The sequence below is a fragment of the Lissotriton helveticus genome, chromosome 8, assembly GCF_964261635.1.
Source record: "Lissotriton helveticus chromosome 8, aLisHel1.1, whole genome shotgun sequence".
Classification (NCBI taxonomy): domain Eukaryota; kingdom Metazoa; phylum Chordata; class Amphibia; order Caudata; family Salamandridae; genus Lissotriton; species Lissotriton helveticus.
Window position 1 is genome coordinate 1,469,752,523 of NC_136069.1, and position 21,407 is coordinate 1,469,773,929.

General features: G+C 44.1%; 1 protein-coding gene across 2 annotated transcripts in view; it reads right to left on the bottom strand.

The window, feature by feature from the left end:
* The window catches only part of PAXBP1 (PAX3 and PAX7 binding protein 1), a 275,887-nt gene that overhangs the window by 198,470 nt on the left and 56,010 nt on the right, over positions 1 to 21,407 (bottom strand). For both annotated transcript variants that reach the window (XM_078658411.1, XM_078658410.1), the window contains exons 7-8: positions 20,792 to 20,981; positions 12,888 to 13,011 (exon numbers count right to left, since the gene is read on the bottom strand). In XM_078658411.1, the coding sequence (XP_078514537.1) occupies positions 12,888 to 13,011; positions 20,792 to 20,981 (314 nt within the window). The remainder of the gene's footprint in view (positions 1 to 12,887; positions 13,012 to 20,791; positions 20,982 to 21,407) is intronic.

The window sequence follows — 21,407 nt, forward strand, 5'->3', positions numbered from 1 at the left end:
GACATGAAGTCTTTAGGAATTGTCTGGAGATGCAGTATTGACCTTGTCAATGCAAAATTCAGTAATGGCAGAGGCAGTGGCTTCAAAAGAGCTGGAGTGCGTCAGTAATGAACAAGTTACTTACCTTCGGTAACGCTTTTTCTGGTGGATATAGTATCTGCCTGTGGATTCCTCAACTTGTGAATATCCCCCTGCGTCAGCAACATTCGGAAATTCATTTGTAGCTCTTCACGCCGACGACGAGCACGGCATCGCGCGTGGCTCCGCTGACGTCACCGACTTCATAAAAGGACTAATTCTGCGTGATGACATCAGTTCCACCCTTTTTTCCGTGCCCTCAAGGCACACGGACGGACCAACAACAGTAGATATATACACAATGTACACCGTACAAAATAACCAAGGTAATACACACAGTGTGCAAATAATGCTGGAAAGCAATTAAAACAATACACCTCCTTTGACAGTAAAACATATACATCAAAACATTTTCACTGTAAGGGTATACAAGGGTGGACAACGGGGAGGCGGGTGGGTCAGTGAGGAATCCACAGGCAGATACTGTATCCACCAGAAAAAGCGTTACCGAAGGTAAGTAACTTGTTCTTCTGATGGATACATCTGCCAGTGGATTCCTCACCTTGTGAATAAATTCCCACAGCAGTTCCACTCCCGGAGGAGGGTGTCCACCCTTCTATACCAAGAAATCCTGAAGGACGGAACGATCACAGTGTCTGTCCCTCCTCACCACAGCATCTAAACAATAATGCTTTGCGAAAGTGTGGAGGGAGGCCCAAGTTGGAGGAAGTGTGGAGGAACACCCCAGAAAAATCAGATGTAGATGAATTTGCTCTAGTATAATGAGCTCTCAAACCTTCTGGAGGTCCCTTGCCGGCCAGAGAGTAGCATATCTTGATACACAAGACAATCCATCTTGACAGCGTGTACCTGTGCACCGCTTTGCCTCTTCTGGCGCCAACAAAACCCACGAAGAGTTGGTCATCAATTCTGAACTCTCTGGTTCTGTCGAGGTAGAAGCTCAACGCCCTCTTAGGGTCCAAACGGTTAAGTCTCTCCTCCTCCTTGGAAGGGGGAGGGGGTAGGATAGAAGGTAGGGAGGGTAATGGACTGCCCTAGATGGAAGGGAGTAACCACCTTAGTCAGAAAAGCAGCCCTGGTCCTGAGTACCATTCTTTCAGCATGAATGGTCAAGAATGGGGGTTTTGAGCTTAGAGCTGTAATCGCAATCAGAAAGACCGTTTTAAAAGATAACCTCAAGGGACACTTGTGCAAGGGCTCGAAAGGAGAACCCATTAAGAAAGTATGGACTAGATTCAAGTCCCATTGAGGCACAATAAAAGGGGTAGTAGGAAATTTATTTGTAAGGCCCTTTAAAAACCTCAAAACAATAGGAGACTTAAATAAGGAAGGCTGGTCCGGCAGACAAAGGAAAAAGAAAGGCCGAAAGATAACCTTTCACAGTCGCCACAGCAAATCCTTGCTGAGCCAAATAGAGTGCAAACTGCAAAATGTCGGACAAGCGAGCCTTTAAAGGGTCAATGGATTTCTCTCCACACCACGAGACAAACTTGGACCACCAATAAGAATAGACCGATTTGGTGGAATGACGCCTGGCTGATAAGCTGACATCCACCACGTCATGTGGGAGAGAAAAAGAATTCAGGTTGCCCCGTTCAATTTCCAGGCATGAAGGTGTACGGTCTGGAGGTGGGGGTGTAGAACCTGCCCCTGCGACTGCGAGAGGAAGTCTGTCCTGAGAGGGAGACAGAGCGGAGGGCACGAGGAGAGGTGGAGAAGATCTGTGTACCACACCCTTGTTGGCCAATCCAGGGCGATCAATATGACTTGGGCCCGGTCTTGGCGAATCTTCCTCAGAACCCGAGGAATCAAGGGTATGGGAGGAAACGCGTAAAGGAGTTGTGCGCCCCAACTCCACTGAAACGCGTCCCCCAAAGCTCCCTGCTTCGGATACTGGAGGCTGCAGAATGACGGGCAGTGAGTGTTCTCGTGAGCGGCAAACATGTCCAACTGAGGAGTCCCCCACGTCCGAAAGACGTGACGAACTACCTCTGGATGAAGCCTCCACTCGTGGTCGGCTGAGAACTGCCGACTGAGACTGTCTGCACGTACGTTCAGAACCCCGGCCAGATAATTTGCCATCAGACAAATCTGATAGTCCTGAACCCAGGATCAGATACGCAGAGCCTCTCTGCAAAGGCAATGAGATCCCACTCCTCCCTGCTTGTTGACATACCACATTGCGGTATTGTTGTCCGTTAGGACTTGAACCGACTCACCGCGAAGGGAAAGGAGGAAGGACTTGAGCACCAAACGTATCGCTCGCAACTCTAGAAGGTTGATGTGAAGCAACCTTTCTTCTGGAGACCAAAGACCCTTGATCTCCAGATCACCCAGATGAGCACCCCACCCTAGGGTGGATGCATCCGTTATTACCGTGGCCACTGATGGAGGCAGATGGAAGGGCTTTCCTTGAGACAGATTGCCTTCCACACTCCACCAAGACAGATCTGCCGCAGCTTCTCTGGAGATCCTGACTGACCCCCTGAGATCTCCGTTGTGTTGATACCACTGCCCGCGGAGGCACCACTGGAGCGCCCTCATGTGCCAGCGTGCATTGTCGACCAACAGAATGCAGGAAGCCATCAGACCAAGCAGATGAAGGACCTTCAGGACTGGAACAACCGCTCCATTGTACAATAAAGGAATCATTTCCTGTATGTCGAGAATCCTTTGTGGAGGAGGGAATGCCCAACACACAGTGGTATCCAGTACAGCACCTATGAACAGGTTGCGCTGGTAGGGCACCACGTGAGATTTGGGTACATTTATCAAAAAGCCCAATCAGTACAACAACTGAGTTGTGACTTGCAGATGATGGAGCACTTTCTCTGGCGACTCCGCTTTGATCAGCCAATCGTCCAGAATAAGGAATACTGGAATCCCCGACCTTCTGAGAAGTGCTGCCACCACAGCCATCACCTTGGTGAAGACTCGAGTAGTAGTAAGACCAAACGGAAGGACCGCAAACTGCTAATGTTGCGACCCTACCGTAAAACGGAGATACTTCCTGTGGGACTTCAGGATCAGTATTTGAAAATACGCGTCCTGCAAGTCGATCAACACCATCCAGTCCTCTTGCTGCAGCGCCTGAAGAACCTGCGCAAGGGTGAGCATCTTGAACTTCTCCTGTTTCAGAATAAGGTTCAAGATCCTGAGGTCCAGGATTGGAAGAAGCCTGCCATCCTTTTTGGGAATCAGGAAATAGCGGGAGTAGCATCCCTGACCCCTTTCCTGCTCTGGGACCACCTCTATCACACCTTTTCCCAATAATGCCAGAACTTCCTCCTGCAGGAGAAGTAGGTGGTCCTTTGTGCAAAATCCTTGACAAGGAGGGTAATTTGGGGGAAATTCCCGAAAGGGAAGAGCATACCCATTCTCTACGAGATTGAGAACCCAAAGGTCTGATGTGACCGATTCCCAAGCTCGTAGAAAATGGGCAAGCCGACCCCCTACAGGACCAACATGATCCGGAATGGTGGATCTAGGGCTGCTTTGCTGTGGTAGGAGGGGGGCGGGAGGAGGAGGAGGAAGAGGCGGCTTGACGACCTCTAAGGCGGCCTCTGTTTCTACCCCTGTACGATTTGTACAATGAATTTTGCTGCTGCGGTTGCTTGTAAGAACGAAAGGAAGATCTTCCAAAACCTCTGAACCTCTTACTAGAAGATCCTCCGGACTGAAGACCTAAAGACCTAGCCGTCGCCTTACTGCCCTTGAACCTTTCCAAGGCAGCATCCGCCTTCTTTACGAACAGGCCAGAACCATCAAATGGAAGGTCTATTAAAGTAGCCTGCACATCAGGAGAAAATTCAGAAGTTTTTAACCATGCAGCCCTCCTGGCGGCAACAGATGATCCCATGACCCTTGCAACAGAGTCAGCCATGTGCAAACCGCTCTGGATCACCTGGCGAGCAGCAGCCTGTGTATCTGCAAGAACCTCCTTGAAGTTCTGCCTGTCTTCCTCCGGCATCTTTAGCACCAACTGCTTCGCAGAGTCCATCAAAGCGTGTATATAGCGCCATAAAAGGCACGTGGCATTTGTGGACTTGAGGGCCATGCTAGCCGAAGAGAACACTTTTTTCGCTGACTGGTCCAGATTTTTAGACTCTTTGTCACCAGGAACCTGAGGAAAAGCACCAGTCCATTTTTTTGGTGCTTGGCCGCCTGAACCACCAAACTCTCCGGAGACGGATGTGATGAAAGGAAGTCCGGATCCCCAGGAGCCACCCTATCTCTCCTTGCAACAGCTCCTGATACTGCAGGAGACGAAAAGGGCTTACGCCACACTTCTAAAACAGGCTCTGTAATTGCCTCATTAAAAGGCAGCATTGGTTCCACCGCTGAAGAGGGAGAATGGAGTACCTCTGTCAAAATGTTCGATTTAAACTCCACAGTAGGCAGATTCAAATCTAAAAGTTCTGCTGCCTTCGTAAATGACCATGGGATATGGTGCTACATCCTTCGAAGTGGCATCAGGAGCCGAGGAAAGCTTCCACTCCGGAGAGAACTCCAAACCACTCGCTTCCTTAAGGTCATCGAAAAAAATCATCAGATTCTTGCAGCTCTCCCTCTTCCATCTCCTCTTCTCTATATCTCCGCTCTTCCAGAAGCCTTTGTGCCTCCCGCCTAGACCTCATTCTCGGGGTCGACGTCAGTGGAGCCGCCACCGACTCCAACGGCGCCGATCGCGGAGCCGGAGGATCAGACTGGAGCGTACAAGGTCGAGTTGAGATCGGAGCCGGTGAAGATGGAATCGGCGACGATTACCTCGGCGCCGAGAATTGCCAAGACGGAGCCGGTGCCGGCATAAAAGGCGCTGGTGCATAAGTCTGAGAGACGCCCAGATTAAAGGCCATCAGACCAATGGGACCAGCCGGTGCTCCAGAAGGGTACACGGCTCTCAAGAAGACCCCATACATTGCATTTGAATAATGCGCCGGGTCTTGCCCCGGGTCAGGAAAAGGAGGGTATGGACCCACAGTCTGCTCCTATCGAGGTACAGGAACCGGGTCAACCGAATCCTCAGGATGATGCTCCAGAGTCGCAAACACTTCAGACAATAAAGCCTCTTCCTCTCTCGAGGTGGAGAATGTGTCGGCGCCGGGGAAGGATTCGACGCCGGCGCAGGATTCGACGCCGGCGCCTGCTCCGGTGATTCCACAGGCAAGGGCTCACCTTCTGGATCCAGTATAACAGGTGAAGGAGACACATAATCCTTCCAATGTCGACGACCTGGAGACTTCGACTTCGGATCTGACTCTCTCTCGGAATGACGCCGAGACCCGTGCTTCCTCTTCTTATGCTTCTTCTTGGAACGAGAAGCATGCCCCGAAGATGACCTCGAAGCCGACCTCGACCGTCTCGAGCGGGACTTTGAACTCTTCCTGTCTTTCTTGCCTTTTATCTTTGCCACAAGAAGCTTCGCCTCTCTTTCTCGCAGCGCCTTGGGGTTCATCTTTTTACAGCATGGACACCCTTGGACGTCATGGTCAGAAGACAGACACCATACACAGTCTTCGTGTGGATCCGTTATGGACATCATCTTCCCACACTCTCCATAGGGCTTGAACCCAGTTTTCTTCGATGGCATCTCGACAGGAAACAAGAAAAACACTGGAAACAACCAACAGTAACAGAGTTTTAAACAAGCTACTGAGGATGCCTAAAAAAATCAGTCAGTGACGTCAGCGGAGCCGCACGCGATGTCGTGCTTCTGTGACGTCGTCCTAGTCGGCGTGAAGAGCTACAAAAGAATTTCCGAATGTTGCTGACGCAGGGGGATATTCACAAGGTGAGGAATCCACTGGCAGATGTATCCATCAGAAAGGGCCTTCCTGCACAATGCATATGAGTTCAGTGTTGTGAGAAAGTGGCTTTAAATATACTTGACCAGAATAAGGTACAGTGTGTATAGAGTCCACAAACCCCAGAGGTATAACAGAGGTTAAAGTCAGGACTGACCTTACTCTCAAAAGTGGTGGCTTGGTCGAGCAGTAAGAGTATCAAAGGACAGTGTAAAGCATTTGATGTACACACTCAGTCAGCAAAAGGTTTCACACACTCAAGGACTGAACTCCAGACCAATTGTTTTTATATCAACAGATATAGTTGTTTTATTTTTAGAACCAACAGGTATAAAAATATACTTTTCTCGATATGAGTACTCATGTAATTACTTTGCAAAGAGGTAATAAACTTTGTGAACACAATAGATACAGGGGTTGCAGTAGGCAACACAATTCTAAACACACTATAGCATTGAGCTCAATGGGTTTTCATCATATATGTACAGTTGATTACTTTGTAGATTACTTTGGTAGTTCAAATTTAGTGAAATAGTTTTGATTATGGTAGTGATTTTTCAGGAATATAAAGCGGTTTTAAAAGTTCACACTTAAAAACTTTTCCATGAAAAACTGGCAATGTTATCCAATGGGAGAAAGTTCAGGTTGCAGGTAAAGTATGATCTAGTTACTTTTGTAATCCAGTACTGGGCTCCTCGGTCCAGCACTGGGGTCTCAACTTAAAACAGGTAGTTGTGTTTCAGTTTTTCGTATGATTTTTACAGAATATTTCAAATTTTCAAAGGTAGACAGAAGAAATTTCATAGAAAAGCAGACAATGGATTCCTATGGAGAAAATACAGATTACTAGTAAACCCGGTAAGGATTACTTTTGCGGTTCAGTACTGGGCTACAAGGTACAGTACTGGCTTCTCCCCTGATCACAGGGGAGTACTTCGGAATTCCAGAAGACTCCTCCCTTGGGAACGGCGATGGAGTACCATTGAGCGAGAAGCCTTCGCTGTGGTCTGGGCCTTGAAGAAGTTGAGGCCATACCTGTTTGGCTCTCACTTCCTGATTCAAACCGACCACCGACCCCTTCGCTGGCTCATGCAGATGAGAGGCGAAAACCCCAAGTTGCTAAGGTGGTCCATTTCCCTACAGGGGATGGACTTTCGGGTGGAACATCGGCCCGGAGTCGACCACGACAATGCTGGCGGTCTATCCTGGTTTTTCTGCCTTAGTGACGAGAACTCCCTAGAGGTTGGGTAGCTCTCCCCACTTTCAGCTGGGGGGGACGCTTGTTAGACCTGTCAGCCTTAGGGTGGTCTTTCCCTATTATTTTTCGCTTTTGCCTCACTTTTCCCACCTTCTTTTTGTTGGCCGTAAGTCTCTGGGCACCTTCCCATTGCTAATCAATGCTAAGGTGCAGGTGCTCTCTTCCCCCCAACATGGCTGCCACTGACCCCTGCTACTGCAGCATGGTCTTTGTAGACGCACTCTAGTAGCCAGGAGCTGGCTGGAACCTCTAAACATTGTTGCAATACCAGCTTGCCTGCCTGCCCATAGCTGGAGTGAGGAAGCTCCTGAAACCTTCCCGGTCACCAACTGCCCACTGCCACTATAAAAGAAAAGGGAGGGAAACTTTCTAGTCAGTTGGGGCATCACTGACCTGGGGGACCCTACGCAGGAGACTTAGGCGGTAGGGCCTAGTCAGGAACCTATACCACTGGGGGTGACCGGATTTAGACGCGGACCCCAAAAATGTGTAAGGGACAATGAACTAGCCCACTGATCTGGCCTGGCGGGACGGGAACCCAGGGACCACCTGAAGTGACCTGCTGAGGAAAGCCTTCAACTCACAACGCCCCCCCTCCTCCAGAAACCAGGAATTTACCTCAGAAGGGCGCGGGACTCAACTGGCGTCGAGAAGACCCCCTTTCTGTGCCCCCAAGGATTACTGGGGATCAACCAGGTATTGGGCCTTGCCACCTCTGCGCCCTGCGTATCAACCTGTGCCCCCGGTGCTCTCCTGCCTGAAGTGATAACCTGCCTGCTAAGCACTAAGGAGAAACCTGTCCCCAGCGCTTTCTCTACCAAGCGCTGCATTCCGCCCAGAGCGCTGTAGCCTGCGAAGAACTGCTGACATTGCTCTTGACGCGCCGGTGAAGAGCGAGCACGTTGACCCTCTGAGGCGCTAAAGGTGTCACGCGCCATTCTGCCCCATTGCGCTGCGCCCGGAGAGAGAAGCAGCACTGACCGTCCCCAAAGCGCTGAGGTAAAGAAGCGCGGTAGCGGGGCGATACTCACCGCCGAGGCCCGGCGCTGTTCGCATCATCCCCGCTGTGACTGGAGGCAGGTCCTCACGACCGCAGTCCCAGAGCCCCCTTAGCGGAGATCCTCGCGCCTCATCACCTCGGCGGCCCTCAGAGCCAGGGGAGGGCCGCCGCTGCACCCGGGAGGCCGCCCTAGGCCTCAGAAGCCCGACACCAGCCTCATGTGAAGGGGGGCGCGTCTTGGACTCCGCCCCCGCCGCGCCCTCATTGGGCCGTTGTGACGCGCCCTAGCAGAGGTTGTGCTCGACCGGTCCCCGGCCTCTGACGACCGCACGAGGCCCGGGGCCGACTGCAGCGCGGCGCGGGGGGCTCTTCAGGAGTCGCGAGCCTCCCCGATCCGCCACCACACCACACTGGGCCGAGTGAGGCCCCGGAGGGCCGCCGTCCTCCTCTGCTTGTCGTAATCACCGCAAGGGGCCCTGGGAAGGCCCGAAGACCACAGGTAAAGCCCCGGGGGAGGGCGGAGAATCCACGGGACCTCCCAGGAGCGAGGGGGAGGCCCGTGACCGTCCCACCCCCCTGGAGAACTTGAGACTGGGCCTCGTTGGCCCTAATTGACCCTGAAAATACCGCAACTGGGCCGGCAATCTTCCTTCCACAACCATTGGGGAGAACTTGTTGCTCCCACTCACCCTAGGCCAGCCCAGAGGTTAGGTATATGGGCTGAGGGATTGTTTATTGTTGCTTGATGCAGGATTTAACTTGGCTTGATGAAATGCTTTACCTACGTTCAATGAAATGTTTACCTTCCTTTGATAACCTGCTAATTCCTGCAGCTAGGGAATGTTATTGCTGAGTAATGAAACGTCATTCCTTGGATGAAATGGTTATTCCTGCATAAGGAAAGGTTGACTAGATGCCCACAGGGGTATAAGGAAATGTTTTATTCCTGCGAAATGAAATGTATGTGCATGTCTCCTTAACGAATTCCTTGCAGATGCTCCCTGGAAGATTTTACCAATGCTACATGAAATGTTTTAATCCTGTCTAAGGCAGTATTTTCTGAAGGGCCTACAGATACTCAGTATTTAATATTTATTTATGGCCAAGTACTGAAAAATATGCGATTTAAGGAAAGGTAATGAGTTATTACTACTGTGATTTTTGATTGCCCTGATTTTGATTTTAGATAAAACGTATTTGTTTGAATCAAACCCACTGGTGTGGTTTCAGTCTCTGTGTACTTCTTGTCTCAGTGGATGCATGTGCTGTGTAGTCACTTTACACCTAAGCTTCGGGGTCCTACCTGCTCGGTCCATGCTACCCCCGGGGATCTGGCGAACCCAGTTCCTACAGGTCTTCTCTGGTCACCATGCCCTGGGTATCTAGGGTACCATTTACGAGGGGCTGACAGGTGGCCAGAGATGTCAATTGGGTTTTAGTTGTAACACAGTTTTAGGGAAGGAACACAGGTCCTGGGTACCTGGTTGGCAGTAGCCCAGGGCACACTCAGTTAAAGCAAATCAGCAGTCAGAAAAAAGTGGGGTCATACCAATGCAAGAAAGATGGCACTCTCTCACAAGTGTGCATGGCTAAAGGTTTACTACGGCAGTGTCCCTCACTTTAGAAAACATTTAGCTCAAACACTGAATTCAGGTCCCATGGACACGTCGAGTGTGCCTTGGATTAAGGTCCAAAGACTCTCAGCATTAGACCTGGAGGGCGTTTCTAGCACACTGAAAAACTGCTACTGTGGTCAATGGGACAAAGTTTAGAAAGGATCCCATAGGGGCTAGGTAAAGATTTAATTAACTTTGTGTTTCCTCTCCTGGTTTCCACTTGTCCTAAAATCTTGGTGGCTTTCCTCAACAGATTTCATTATTATAGATGTAGTAAAGACCTCAAACAGAAGGCAAAGCTTTAAGATCACAAATATTTGCTGTGAAAAGGAGACCCATAAATCACAGAATATCGGTTCCTTTTCTTGATAAATATGGAAATGATGAAATGGTAGGTAGGTCATATGAAGGAAGGCTAGATGGAATAAGTACTTGTTACTTCAACAAGTAGCTCATTCATACACACTATCCCTACATCTGGGGAAATGTGAAGGATGGTAGTAATCATCAGATTGGAGGGGAGAAACTTCTCTTCAAGAGTCCACCATCATTGTCTTAGCCTTAACTGCAAAATCATGAAAACATTTAGGTGACCAATGCTTGAACACAGAGATGTAGCCCAGTGCACAAGATACCACCCAGCAAGTCACGGATAGCTTATACGCCTTCCTCTCAAAATTGAGCGTTCACAGGTATCTACTATACGAGTAAATTGACTTGGGAAGCTTCTGACAAAACAGTGCCATACAGATTATGAACGATTCTTCTTGACAGGTTAGAAAAAAACCAGTAAAAAAATATACTTCCCAGCTCATATGAAATCTGATAAAACTGGGTAGAAAGGAAGGCTCGATTACGATAACCACCACATCCTTGTAAAACAACATATATAACCTGGTGCACCTATGTATAGCGCTGAAGCGCTAGCAACCAAAATTGTGGATTTTTATTTCAGTAGTTTAACAATGCTGTAAATGAGTTCAAAAGACTTTGGAAATAAAACAGATAAAATATTCCAAACTTAAATGGGAACGAGTTAGGGCATCTATGGGGTACACACAAAGTACAGCCTGAAACTTCCATCTGTTCTGTATTTTAGGGAGAAACATCTCCATTATAATCTGTATATGCACTATTTTTTGTGAATTACAATTTGCACGGCAATCTTAGAACATGTACTTGTAAAGCACGCATTCACCCAAAAAGGCACCTCGACACTGAAATAAAGGATGTATATGGTTACCAAACTAAATGGAACTCATTTTATGACCTCTGATGGATGAAAGGCTCAGTGTACCAGCCTGGATTCAACAAGTGAGTATGAGAACACATGTTATTGCTGTGGATGCATTAGTCCACGAGTCACCAAACCTAGCTACTTATCTACTGAGCAAGACTAAATTTGAAAGATTTGAAAGAGTAGAAATCAGGAAAGTACACAATACAGTGGTTATCCTGTTTAACACTTTATAAAAGGCAACAGCAACACTTGTTTTGTTAGCTATTAGAAATAACTAATTTTAATGTGTAAAGGGTAATTCATAGACTTAAATAACTTATGACTGAAATAGCATATGATAAATAGTTTTAGCAATTGATTAAAACAGGCAAATATAAAAGCTGAATTTTTAAAGCATTCGGTGAGAAACCGTATTAGATGCCAAATTTTAATGCTACGACAAAACCAACCATCTGTTCCTCTTAATGTCTAAAACACTTTAGAAATATATCTGACAGACAACAGCAGGACTGCCAATTATTTTTTGGAAGGCCTAGTTTATAAAAGACCCACCAAACCACAAAACGTGTATGCATTGACCAAATGAAAATGCAAAAGCCTTGTCACTTCTAGTAAAGAGAATCAGTTAAAAAACAAAATAACAATTAAGAAATTTGTGAACCATAATAATTTCGGACACCAGGTGCCCACCAGCAAAATAGAATATGGCAAAGTGTGACAACGTTTGTTGATCAATTTTAGAACAAGAGGAATGTGCAGAAAGCCTACGTGAAGTCTACAGCACATTCCAACAAGTAAAAGCATCCTTGAGCAATGCTGGGTTTGCCAATTCAGAACGCATTTTAGCACACTCCTGATGTCGCTCAAAAGGTTTAAACTTTCGGTTGTCTTTGAGGTGAACAGTCAGCTTTCTACTCCCCAGTAAAATGCCTATTCATTGGGAGGCACCGATTAAGATGATAACACAACGAAATGACAAGAATAGAAAACAAAGGCAAGCGGAGAAGGGTTCTGAGAGGAGCAGCAGGGTCAAATGTCTTGTAAAAACAGGGACTACAAAATAGTTTCACGGACCAACCCGTTCCGGCAAAATGAAATAACGGCATTGTTTAAAGCACAAATAAATACATTGTTTTATAGCAAAGCAATGCAGTTTCCAAGCTATTGAACCAAGCAGCAGTCCTCTCCTTTGGAAGCAGTCAGGCAAGGAAGAATCTGCTCCAAAGATTAGCAACAAATAATCTATCAACAAAAGTAGATGGAAAGTTTTACTGTAACTAACAGCAGTTGAAGGATATGTCAGTGCTATGCATTTACCAGATGGCATTCAATAATGTAAATCAAGGTATGTGATCACTGACAGAAAAATGGAAGTTGGTGGGTGTGCAAGTATTGGTACAAACACATTGAGTGATACTAAAAGGACATGAACTAACTGTTCTAAACCGCTCGACTGTGAGCAACAGAAGCGCAATGCGCTCTGGTCTTTGTATATTGGAATAAAATGCAATTACAGACTAGTCTAGTAGTATTGTAAAACCCATTGATCAACTATTTGCAATGAAACTTGTGATGTGTGCACTTTACACTGTACGTTCTATTACAACAGTTGGATGATGCTTGAACCAATGTGGCTGGTAAACCCTTCACATCAACAGCAATACGGTGTTGAAATGGGGTAATTTAAAATAAAAAAATCTTTATTACTCCGTTATATGTTTGTTGATGTAAAAACTTAAATAAAATAAAAAAAACTGTGAGCAACAGAGAGCAAGTTATCAATGTTATTTAACATGCACTGGTTTCATTTAACATCACTAATTAAACAAGGGTGTTTAATGAATAATAAAAACCTTCAAGATGGACTGACTTGAATGGCTTGAAAACTCCGCAGATTCATCTTTAATATCATCTTGTCGTCTTTGGACAAGGCGGGAAGCTCGCTGTTTGTACAGCTGGTGCATTGCTGATTCAAGTTCATTTATCAGAGGAACCTGCAAAAATATAACAAACTACGTAACATCGAGTCCTTAACGTAAATGACTGTTTGGGGTCCATGCTAAGCCAAGATAAACTGAACATGCTTCCTAGCAGGAGCTAAACAAAATTATATCTAACAGCAAAATAATACAGTATCAAGATTGATTGCATAAGACTTCTGATGTACATAGTGAATGCTTGGTAAGAGCCACAAATATTATACAGGTAATCCCTCTAATCTGTGTATGCAACCCCTCTATAGGCTTCCATCTTCCAGAGAACAAACATAACCAGCTCAGCTTGAATAGCGCTATTCTTAAGTTTAACTCAGAATGGCAAATATTTTTATCAACTCAACATGCATTTACAAAAATGACAAATCCTATGACGAAAGGATGAGAAATCAATGTCACTACAATAAAGTGATGGGTACCTACAAAAGATAGACAATATATGTATGCAAAAAAAATACCTATGTGAAAAAAGATACAAAATACACAACTGCTCCACACAGGGTGTACAAACCCTATAGGAATATCTGATTTTTGTGTTGCAGAAGAGCATTTTGCCTTTCATTGCTTTGTGCACAAGCAGATGTTTTGATGTGGCCACTACAATAAGATCATTACAGAGTTTTTTCTTTTTTCAACACCAACCCCTAATGCTGCAAGAACAAAAATATTACCTCCGTTTAGCCAGGTAAATGGCAATGCCAATCTCTGCAGTGATCTGTCTAGGCCACATTTGGTGTAGATGCATGCAGTGGTTTCTCATCTTTTCTATGCTATAGAGTTTGAACTGGAACGAATGGATGAGGAATAGAGTATTCAGTTATTCCATGCCTTTTCAGATGGTAATGGGTGGTTTATTTCTGTGGACTAGTATGCTACTGGGGAAGGTTATGACACTAAGCAGTTTTGTTTTATGTGAGTGTGTCAAGCAGTAAAGGGAATTATTAGGCAGCGAGTATGAACGACAAACGACTGAGTACTATTATATTCGTTTTAGCATGAGTTAGATCTTGTACTGTGATTGCATTATACAGCACTTAATAACCCTGACAAGGCATTGCTGTGCTTTTAAGCTGGGCAGCACGCAGTTCCAGGTCCCACGTTTGGTGTTTTTGTAGTTATTGGGATTAGTGTTGTGCTCTACCAGAGACAGCACATACCTTAACTCTAGTTTCAATGTGGTACAATGTGGTAAATGACATCAGTGGGAAATTAGATGCGATATTGGGAGGGGGGATGAAGCGGGATTTTTTAAATTGGTTGGCGGTGTTAGTAGCCTAGCTACGTGAGATTATGTATTGTTAGGGTGCAGGGGTAGAACTTTTATAGGAGCGGTTGTGTGATATTTGAAACACATTGTAGGCAATTTGAAGAGGGACAATAATAGGGATTAGGGCAAACATGCATGTGACGCAAGAGTGGGCTGTGCTCAGAGAAGAAGCATGCAGAGGATGCAAAGGAAGGAAGGCCGTTTGAAGGGAAAAAGAGAATGGACAATTTGAAGTTTTATGTCAAGGTTGTTTTTTCTTGCAGGATTTTAATAATTGTGGAGACTTTGAGATAGCATGGCACAACACACCCCTGTGGTCAGTATACGTGCCTCACATAGGATTTCCATACAATCCAGAAGATGATCTAAGTAAGCTTATATTAAAATATAAAATCCCAGATTGCTAGGTTACTTTTCTAGATGTTCGGAAGCCTGAGCAGACCCTTAAGGCCGATTCAGAAGGTATGGTTAGATGGGTAACTTTTGGTGGAGATGGACAGATCTTTCTAGAAGCATTGAATACTATGGCGATCTTGCCCAAGTTGGAGCTATGAGGGTCATGGAAGTCTGACATATTTCCTCACTACTTATGGAATCTGAGGAAGTGTAGGAAGTGAACAGTTTTTTCAAAGTGTACTGGTCATGGTCTGTGGGTACTTGGAGGCGAAGCATGGGAATTTTGGTGTTTCGGGTTTATATATGTATACATACACAGTGAATGTGTATGCATACATATACATATATTCTGCGGGTGCAGTGCTTAGGAAGATATAAAAAATGCACCTACGTTGTTATTACTTTTGATGTAGTGACATCACTGATGTAGCAGGTCTTAATGTACTGACAATTCTTGCATGGAGACATCAAGCCTGTCAACAAAACGTTCTACAACTATAAGTCTAGGAACGATATTCATGTCATACCTAGCCATGGTATCCCTACCCAGCCACCCTATATTTTTGTAATCTTTTTTTCAAGGACAGGGGACTAGGTCTCCTAAGTGCTAAAATGGCTGCTGCAACATCGTACTAGATGTTGTGGCAATCAGATCTTGAGATATGTTTGGTCCTTCTCATATTAGGACCATGTCCTTTTCATATCTGTATGTCATGGTTTATAATTTAGTGAAGCACTGCTGAGCTCATAAAAAGACTGTATAAAACGTTGGATATCAGAACAAGCGAATGCCCTCTTTATTCACGGATAAGCAATTATGGCTTAATCAACTGATTTATGATTTCAGTATCTGGGTCTAACCGTCCCAGTCCAAACGACCCTTTCCCCTTATGGTGTTTCAATATCACTTTAATAAGGCACAAGTTTTTAGTGTTTTATATTGAAGTATGTCCTTTGTTTGTGTGAGGGTGCCCATTCTTAGGTCAAACAGAGCCAGAAGCCAGATTTAGAGCCAAGATCAAAAAGAGAGGATTTGGCTACTGTTTGATCTTCTCTGAAGTTGGGCCTATAAAATGATGACTGTCAAGAATTATATTTCCTGCACAGGAGATTACTATAAAGTGGCACATATTTTTTACAAAACTAAAGGGACTCATTAAGAGTTTAAGAACCTATCTAATTAAAAGAGGTGTTATTCTGGTTATATGGTTGATTAAGTTAATCTTACCCTCATTTTAGGGATAGTGCTTCTGTATGAGGCGTTAGATGTAAATGATAGACCAGTCATGTCAATCTACTTTACGGATAGTAGGCAATTAGGGACACATGAAATATAAAAATAACATTCAGAGGAAAGCAGTGTTGCCATTGTTGACTTTTAAGAGTGTTACTGTAGAGAGCACCTAAAACAAATCCTACAGGCTAATCTGGCACACTAATACTGCAACCAGTGCCTCGGGTGTTTCGCTCAATCTTGTTCTTAAGGGAAGATATCAATTTGACATGGATTGGGAAACCTTTTAAGTTGAAAAGCTAGCTGCATTAACTTGCAGTTTTGCCAAAAAACACTGCCCAAATTATAGTATTCACCCTAAAGTCAGATGTTGTCAATGTGGCCACAATATTTAAGTAAGCCATACCAGGTCCACAATTCAATCGGAAATATAGAATAATTAAAGCAACAGAGCAAGGTCTGTTCCACATGGATAGAGATGCTTGTAATGAAGATTAAAGAATCTTACAATGGTTGGGATGACTGTAACTGTAAGAAAGGTTATGCAGTGCCAATTAACAGTGTAACTACACATACATGGTTTTAAAGTTTAAGTGACACGGTCTTCCTCTTTAATAGAATGTCACATGAATATGCTTTGAGAAACTCCTGGTAGTGGAGAGATGCAAATGGCCAATTTAGTATTCTATTACCTACTTTTATTCTAGGGAGGAACAGGTCTTAATGAATGTTAATGCACGGCTGGAAGTGCCAACCTGCATGGAGATGTAGCTTGTCATGTTACGCCACTCAAAGCAAATGGTGCTGCAAATATTGCAGTCTTAACAAGAACAGCCATACTATATATTTGCATGCCTCATTAAATGTTGACGTTGCTTATTTATTAAGAGGCTTGTCATCATAGCCTTTTTGGGGATGTCTCTTTAAGGCTCTGGTTAATGCTTTCATTTTGAGTTCTTGGTCTAACGAAACCTTGCAGGTTCTTGGAAAAACGTTAAAAGAGCATTGTGGTAATCCAACATCTTGGCCTCTTGTCCATAATGCTGTGTGACATCAGGCATCTCGGTCTTTTAAAGGAGTTGTCCTCTGACAGCTTCGCATTAAGTCAATGCAGTGTTCTGGAGGCAGAACCTCCTGGTGATAGCTCACCTTCCGGATCGTGTTCAAATAGCAAAGCAAATGGAGGTGGTATGCTCAAGTGCCCTAGCCATACGGCATCATAAACATCATAGCTTGAAATACTACAGCTCTGGAGGGAGGAGGGACATGATTGTGATTCATTTCCTTTAGGATATGGCACTTTAGGCAACTGCATCTATTGGCTAGCTGGGACTGCCAAAGTATCTTCTTTTATCATAGACTGCTGGGGCAGATATGGGCAGAAATGCTGCACTATAGCCTTGCTATGCTTTTACAGGTTTACTTTTTTACCAAAAGAGAATGAAAATGTTTACATATGCATAGGACTTCCCCAATCCTCCCCCATCGTTGTGTTCAGGGGGAAGGGAATGGTGGAGTGGGCAGACTGAGTAGACCAGGGTTGTATTCAGACAGGCTTGCACTAGAGGGAATGCATAAGTAGGAGTGTTATCCCTGGTGAGACCGGAATCATTGACTCCATTACAAAAAGTGGAAACAAGTTTGAAGTTCAATAATAACAACACACTTAATTTTTTCAAAGGTTCAAGTGGATGAACATTGAGGAAAAAAATAACAGGAAAAATGGATAATAGTCATGAAAATTATTTAGGCATATATGGGTCACAGATAAAAAGGGTGAGTTGGGAAGGAGTAGAAACGGGAAGAGTAATAGGGAAGCACTTTCCAGTCTTTGCACACAATTAACTTATGTTAAATATCCAACTGGAGAACTTGTATTTCTGAGGGTTCTCGATGTAATAACTAAACTGCTGGCATTAGGCACTTCTGAAAGAAACTTGGCTTTGAAACAGACATCTCTGCTTACTCGTATTCCATCACACACAAAGTGTCCTTTGGAAACAAAGGTTAAAAGTGGTATGATGCATGGTGAGAATACAAGAGAAGGGATAGACTGTAGATGTCTAGCTTGTATTGTATTCGAACAAATGATGACCATGTAGTAAGTTTCCAAAGGGCATGTGCATTTACTGAAGGTATAGTGTCATTGGTAGTGGTGATGGTGAAACCTAAAGGGGGGAGGTGGGGAAGCTGTTAAGACCGCTGTATAAAACCGTTCAGCTCGGGACAACTTGGAGTCTGACATTTTCCTGGGGATTCCTCAAAAGGAAGTTGCTCAGAATCACAAAATCACAGAATCACAGAAACAAAAACAATAACTTCAGTATGTCAGTCCTAAAGAGTTATAGCTCCTCATTGCTGGTTTTCAATTCGGGGAAAGGGAGATCATTCCAAAGTTCTACTAGTACTGGCTCTGCCAGACACAAAAACAAGCATTTGCAATGCAATAGGTCTCGCATTTATGAGTTTACGCTATTGGCATTGTAAATGACAATGGCGTTTATAAATAAAAGGCATCGTCATTTACAATGCCAATAACTTAACCTGCGTAAATGCGAGACCTATTGCATTGCAAATCCATGTTTAAGTTTAAAACTGAAAGCTGCTCCGCTTCAAGGACACCGTGCTCGGTTGTTTCTTCTTTTTTTTTTTTTAAACTTAAACACTGAGCACCCTGTCCTTGAAGCGGGCACTGCGTTCAGTTTTATCTGTGATAACCACATACCCCTTGCTTTGTGTCTATTGCTATTTGTCAAAGGTATACTGATATACCTAGGCTATGTGGGTCTGCCGAAAATACTTTGTGTAGGTCACGTCTTGCGGGCCCAAAATGGATGCAATGGCTTTTATAGGGAATTGTTCAGCCATAACAAAGCAGTAAAAGTATATCTAAGGAAGTGAGAATCCAAGTTAGTAATGGCCTATCAAAACAGCCCGAGAAAGACTATAAAGGCTGCAAGAGAAGTGAACCAGGAAGAAGGAAACCCTTTGCTAAAATCTCAAATGTACAGCTTAAGTGGAGGACTCTTTAAAACTAAATCTTAGCTACACAATAAGGAGATTGCCTTTCATGAGGTGGAAGATGTCAGGTCTTTTTGCGTCAATGGCTGTCTTGTGGACCACATAACAAGCTGAAGGACACAAACTAAAGAAGTAAATCAAAGTCTTTAATACTGCTAGGCATCAATGCACCAAGGATTGACAGATAACGGATTTGAAAAAATTCAAAGCATGCAAATGCCTGAAAGATTTAATGTTCTCATCAGGTGGGAGTTCAATAGAGACAGAATTAACATTAGATTTTAAACATTAAGGATAATCTGAAAACTTTCTGGCGATTGTAAAACGGAAAAAAATCATGCTGAAAAATGCATGCACATATCTCAGCTTCTGAGCATCAAATATTTTTTTTACTTTTTAAATAACACTAAACCATACTTTGGCAAGGAATGTGCATTTTCCAACTGTACTTCCTTGCCATTCTTTTCTACCTGTAAATCCCTTGTAATCCTGTGTGGCTAAAGTCTTTAAAATTGCCTGAATTTAGTATTGTGAAGGAGCACATTGTTGGAGAGAACTAGATCACTGACACTGAAATACTTAGCATTGATCTAGCTTAGCCGTGCATAGCCTGCGTAATGGTCTAGGTCTTTTCTTCAGAATAAATACTCCTCACCTACTGCCAAAGCTCTTTCCAGAATTCTTTTGGGGGGGGAAGTAGATCCCACTCCATCTAACCAGCAGCAATGTTTTACATCTCTCCCTCACATTCAAACATTCCTACATGGCAGATCTTAGGTCAATGCATATTAATCTTTATGACCCCGAGACTCAGAGTGTTGCACTATCACCTCATTCAAATTAAATTCAAAGTCCTATTTATCAAATAACAGGTTCTAAACTTCCAACAAGCTGAAATAAAAAGCCTACAAGCTCTCCTTCAAAATACTTTTCCACACTACACATTGGCTTACTTGCCCTTGCTCCAACCTGTGGGATGCTCTCTCGTTGTCAACGAAAACACAACTATGCATTTTTTTTATCTCGATCCACTGAGGATTGCTTTGTATGCGGACAAAGGTAATGTGGAATGTTTAACCACATTGGTGCTAAGGCAATTCCCGCTGGGTGCTGATAAATTCCCATTGTTCATGACAAAGTCAGCTCGTCATTAGCACAGCTCCAGTGTACTGCATGACGAGCTGACCTAGTCATGAGCATGGAAGTGGTTAATTAGCCTGGTTTTGTTAACTGTTTTGCAGGTCAACTGCAAAATCCTCACAATTAAGGCAAGGGCAAATTATAAAATCAACATCTGCTCGCCCTTATAGTGGAGAGACTGCAGATAACTTATTCAGTCAGTCTTTCAATATTTGATTGGCACACAAACTACTAGCGCACTTCCTCGATGGCAAGAGAAGAAAGGCGAAACATGCAATATTGCAGGCTCTAGAAAAATTATAACACCAGCAATGTTTACTATGACAGTGAGGAAAACATCCAATTATTCCTCATTCCATTGTCACCAAATATAGATCTTGTTACACAGAGCTTATGTTTGAAGTGGTGGGGAAACCCAGTGCAGTTTTATTGAGTGTGAGTATCTTGAAACTGCATACAAACAATTGAGACAGTCATTTGACCTTGATACAGGGTTGCCACTGCCTAAAGAAGAGACTACAAAAACACATGCAACAAAGCTGGAGAAGGGGAAGAGATGCATTTTAGACCTTCTCAAGAAAAAGGGCTGCTCCACTAATTTTAACTATTTGACTAAGACAAAATGCACAAATTATTCCTACGCCCAAATTGTCATCAAATTTACATATCACAAAGCTAGTTTTTATGATGGAATGCAAAAGATTTATTTACAGCATTCTTACCTTTTCATTGAAACACTCAAGCAAGTCTTGGACATACCCTCGCATTTCTTGCAAAAATTTATACCGCTCTGCAATACCCCCTGAAGAACCATCCAATTTCTCAATGGCTTTGGTAGAGTTCTCTCGGCTCTGAATGTGTTTCTCATGCAGCTCCAGATTTGTTTTATGAATGCCTTCCATTAAATTTAACCTGGAGGGCAAAAGAATAAAAAGATCAAATGAAACTTCATTTAAAATAAAATTATGAATATATTCCTTAGGGTTCTGATTTATAACACATAGATCATTTACTTCTCCATCGCTTTGTTGAATTTGCATAAACAGCAAGAGATGATGAATGCAAAACTGTCACCTTTGACAATGACAATCACATACCCAATGAAGACTACGGTGGGTGCACCAAAATATGGGACTTGTGGTATGATACATGTGTTTCTCAGCTGGTAAGTTTGTAGCCAGATGGAAAATGCCATGGATTCCTGCAACTTTCATTACTTTGAGTTGGTTAAGATACTGCATTTGTAGGAGCCCTTCAAAAATACAGAGGAAATACTCTCACAACGCATTTGTTCCACTCCCCAAGATACAATCTCCCATCACAACTGAATTTAGAAGA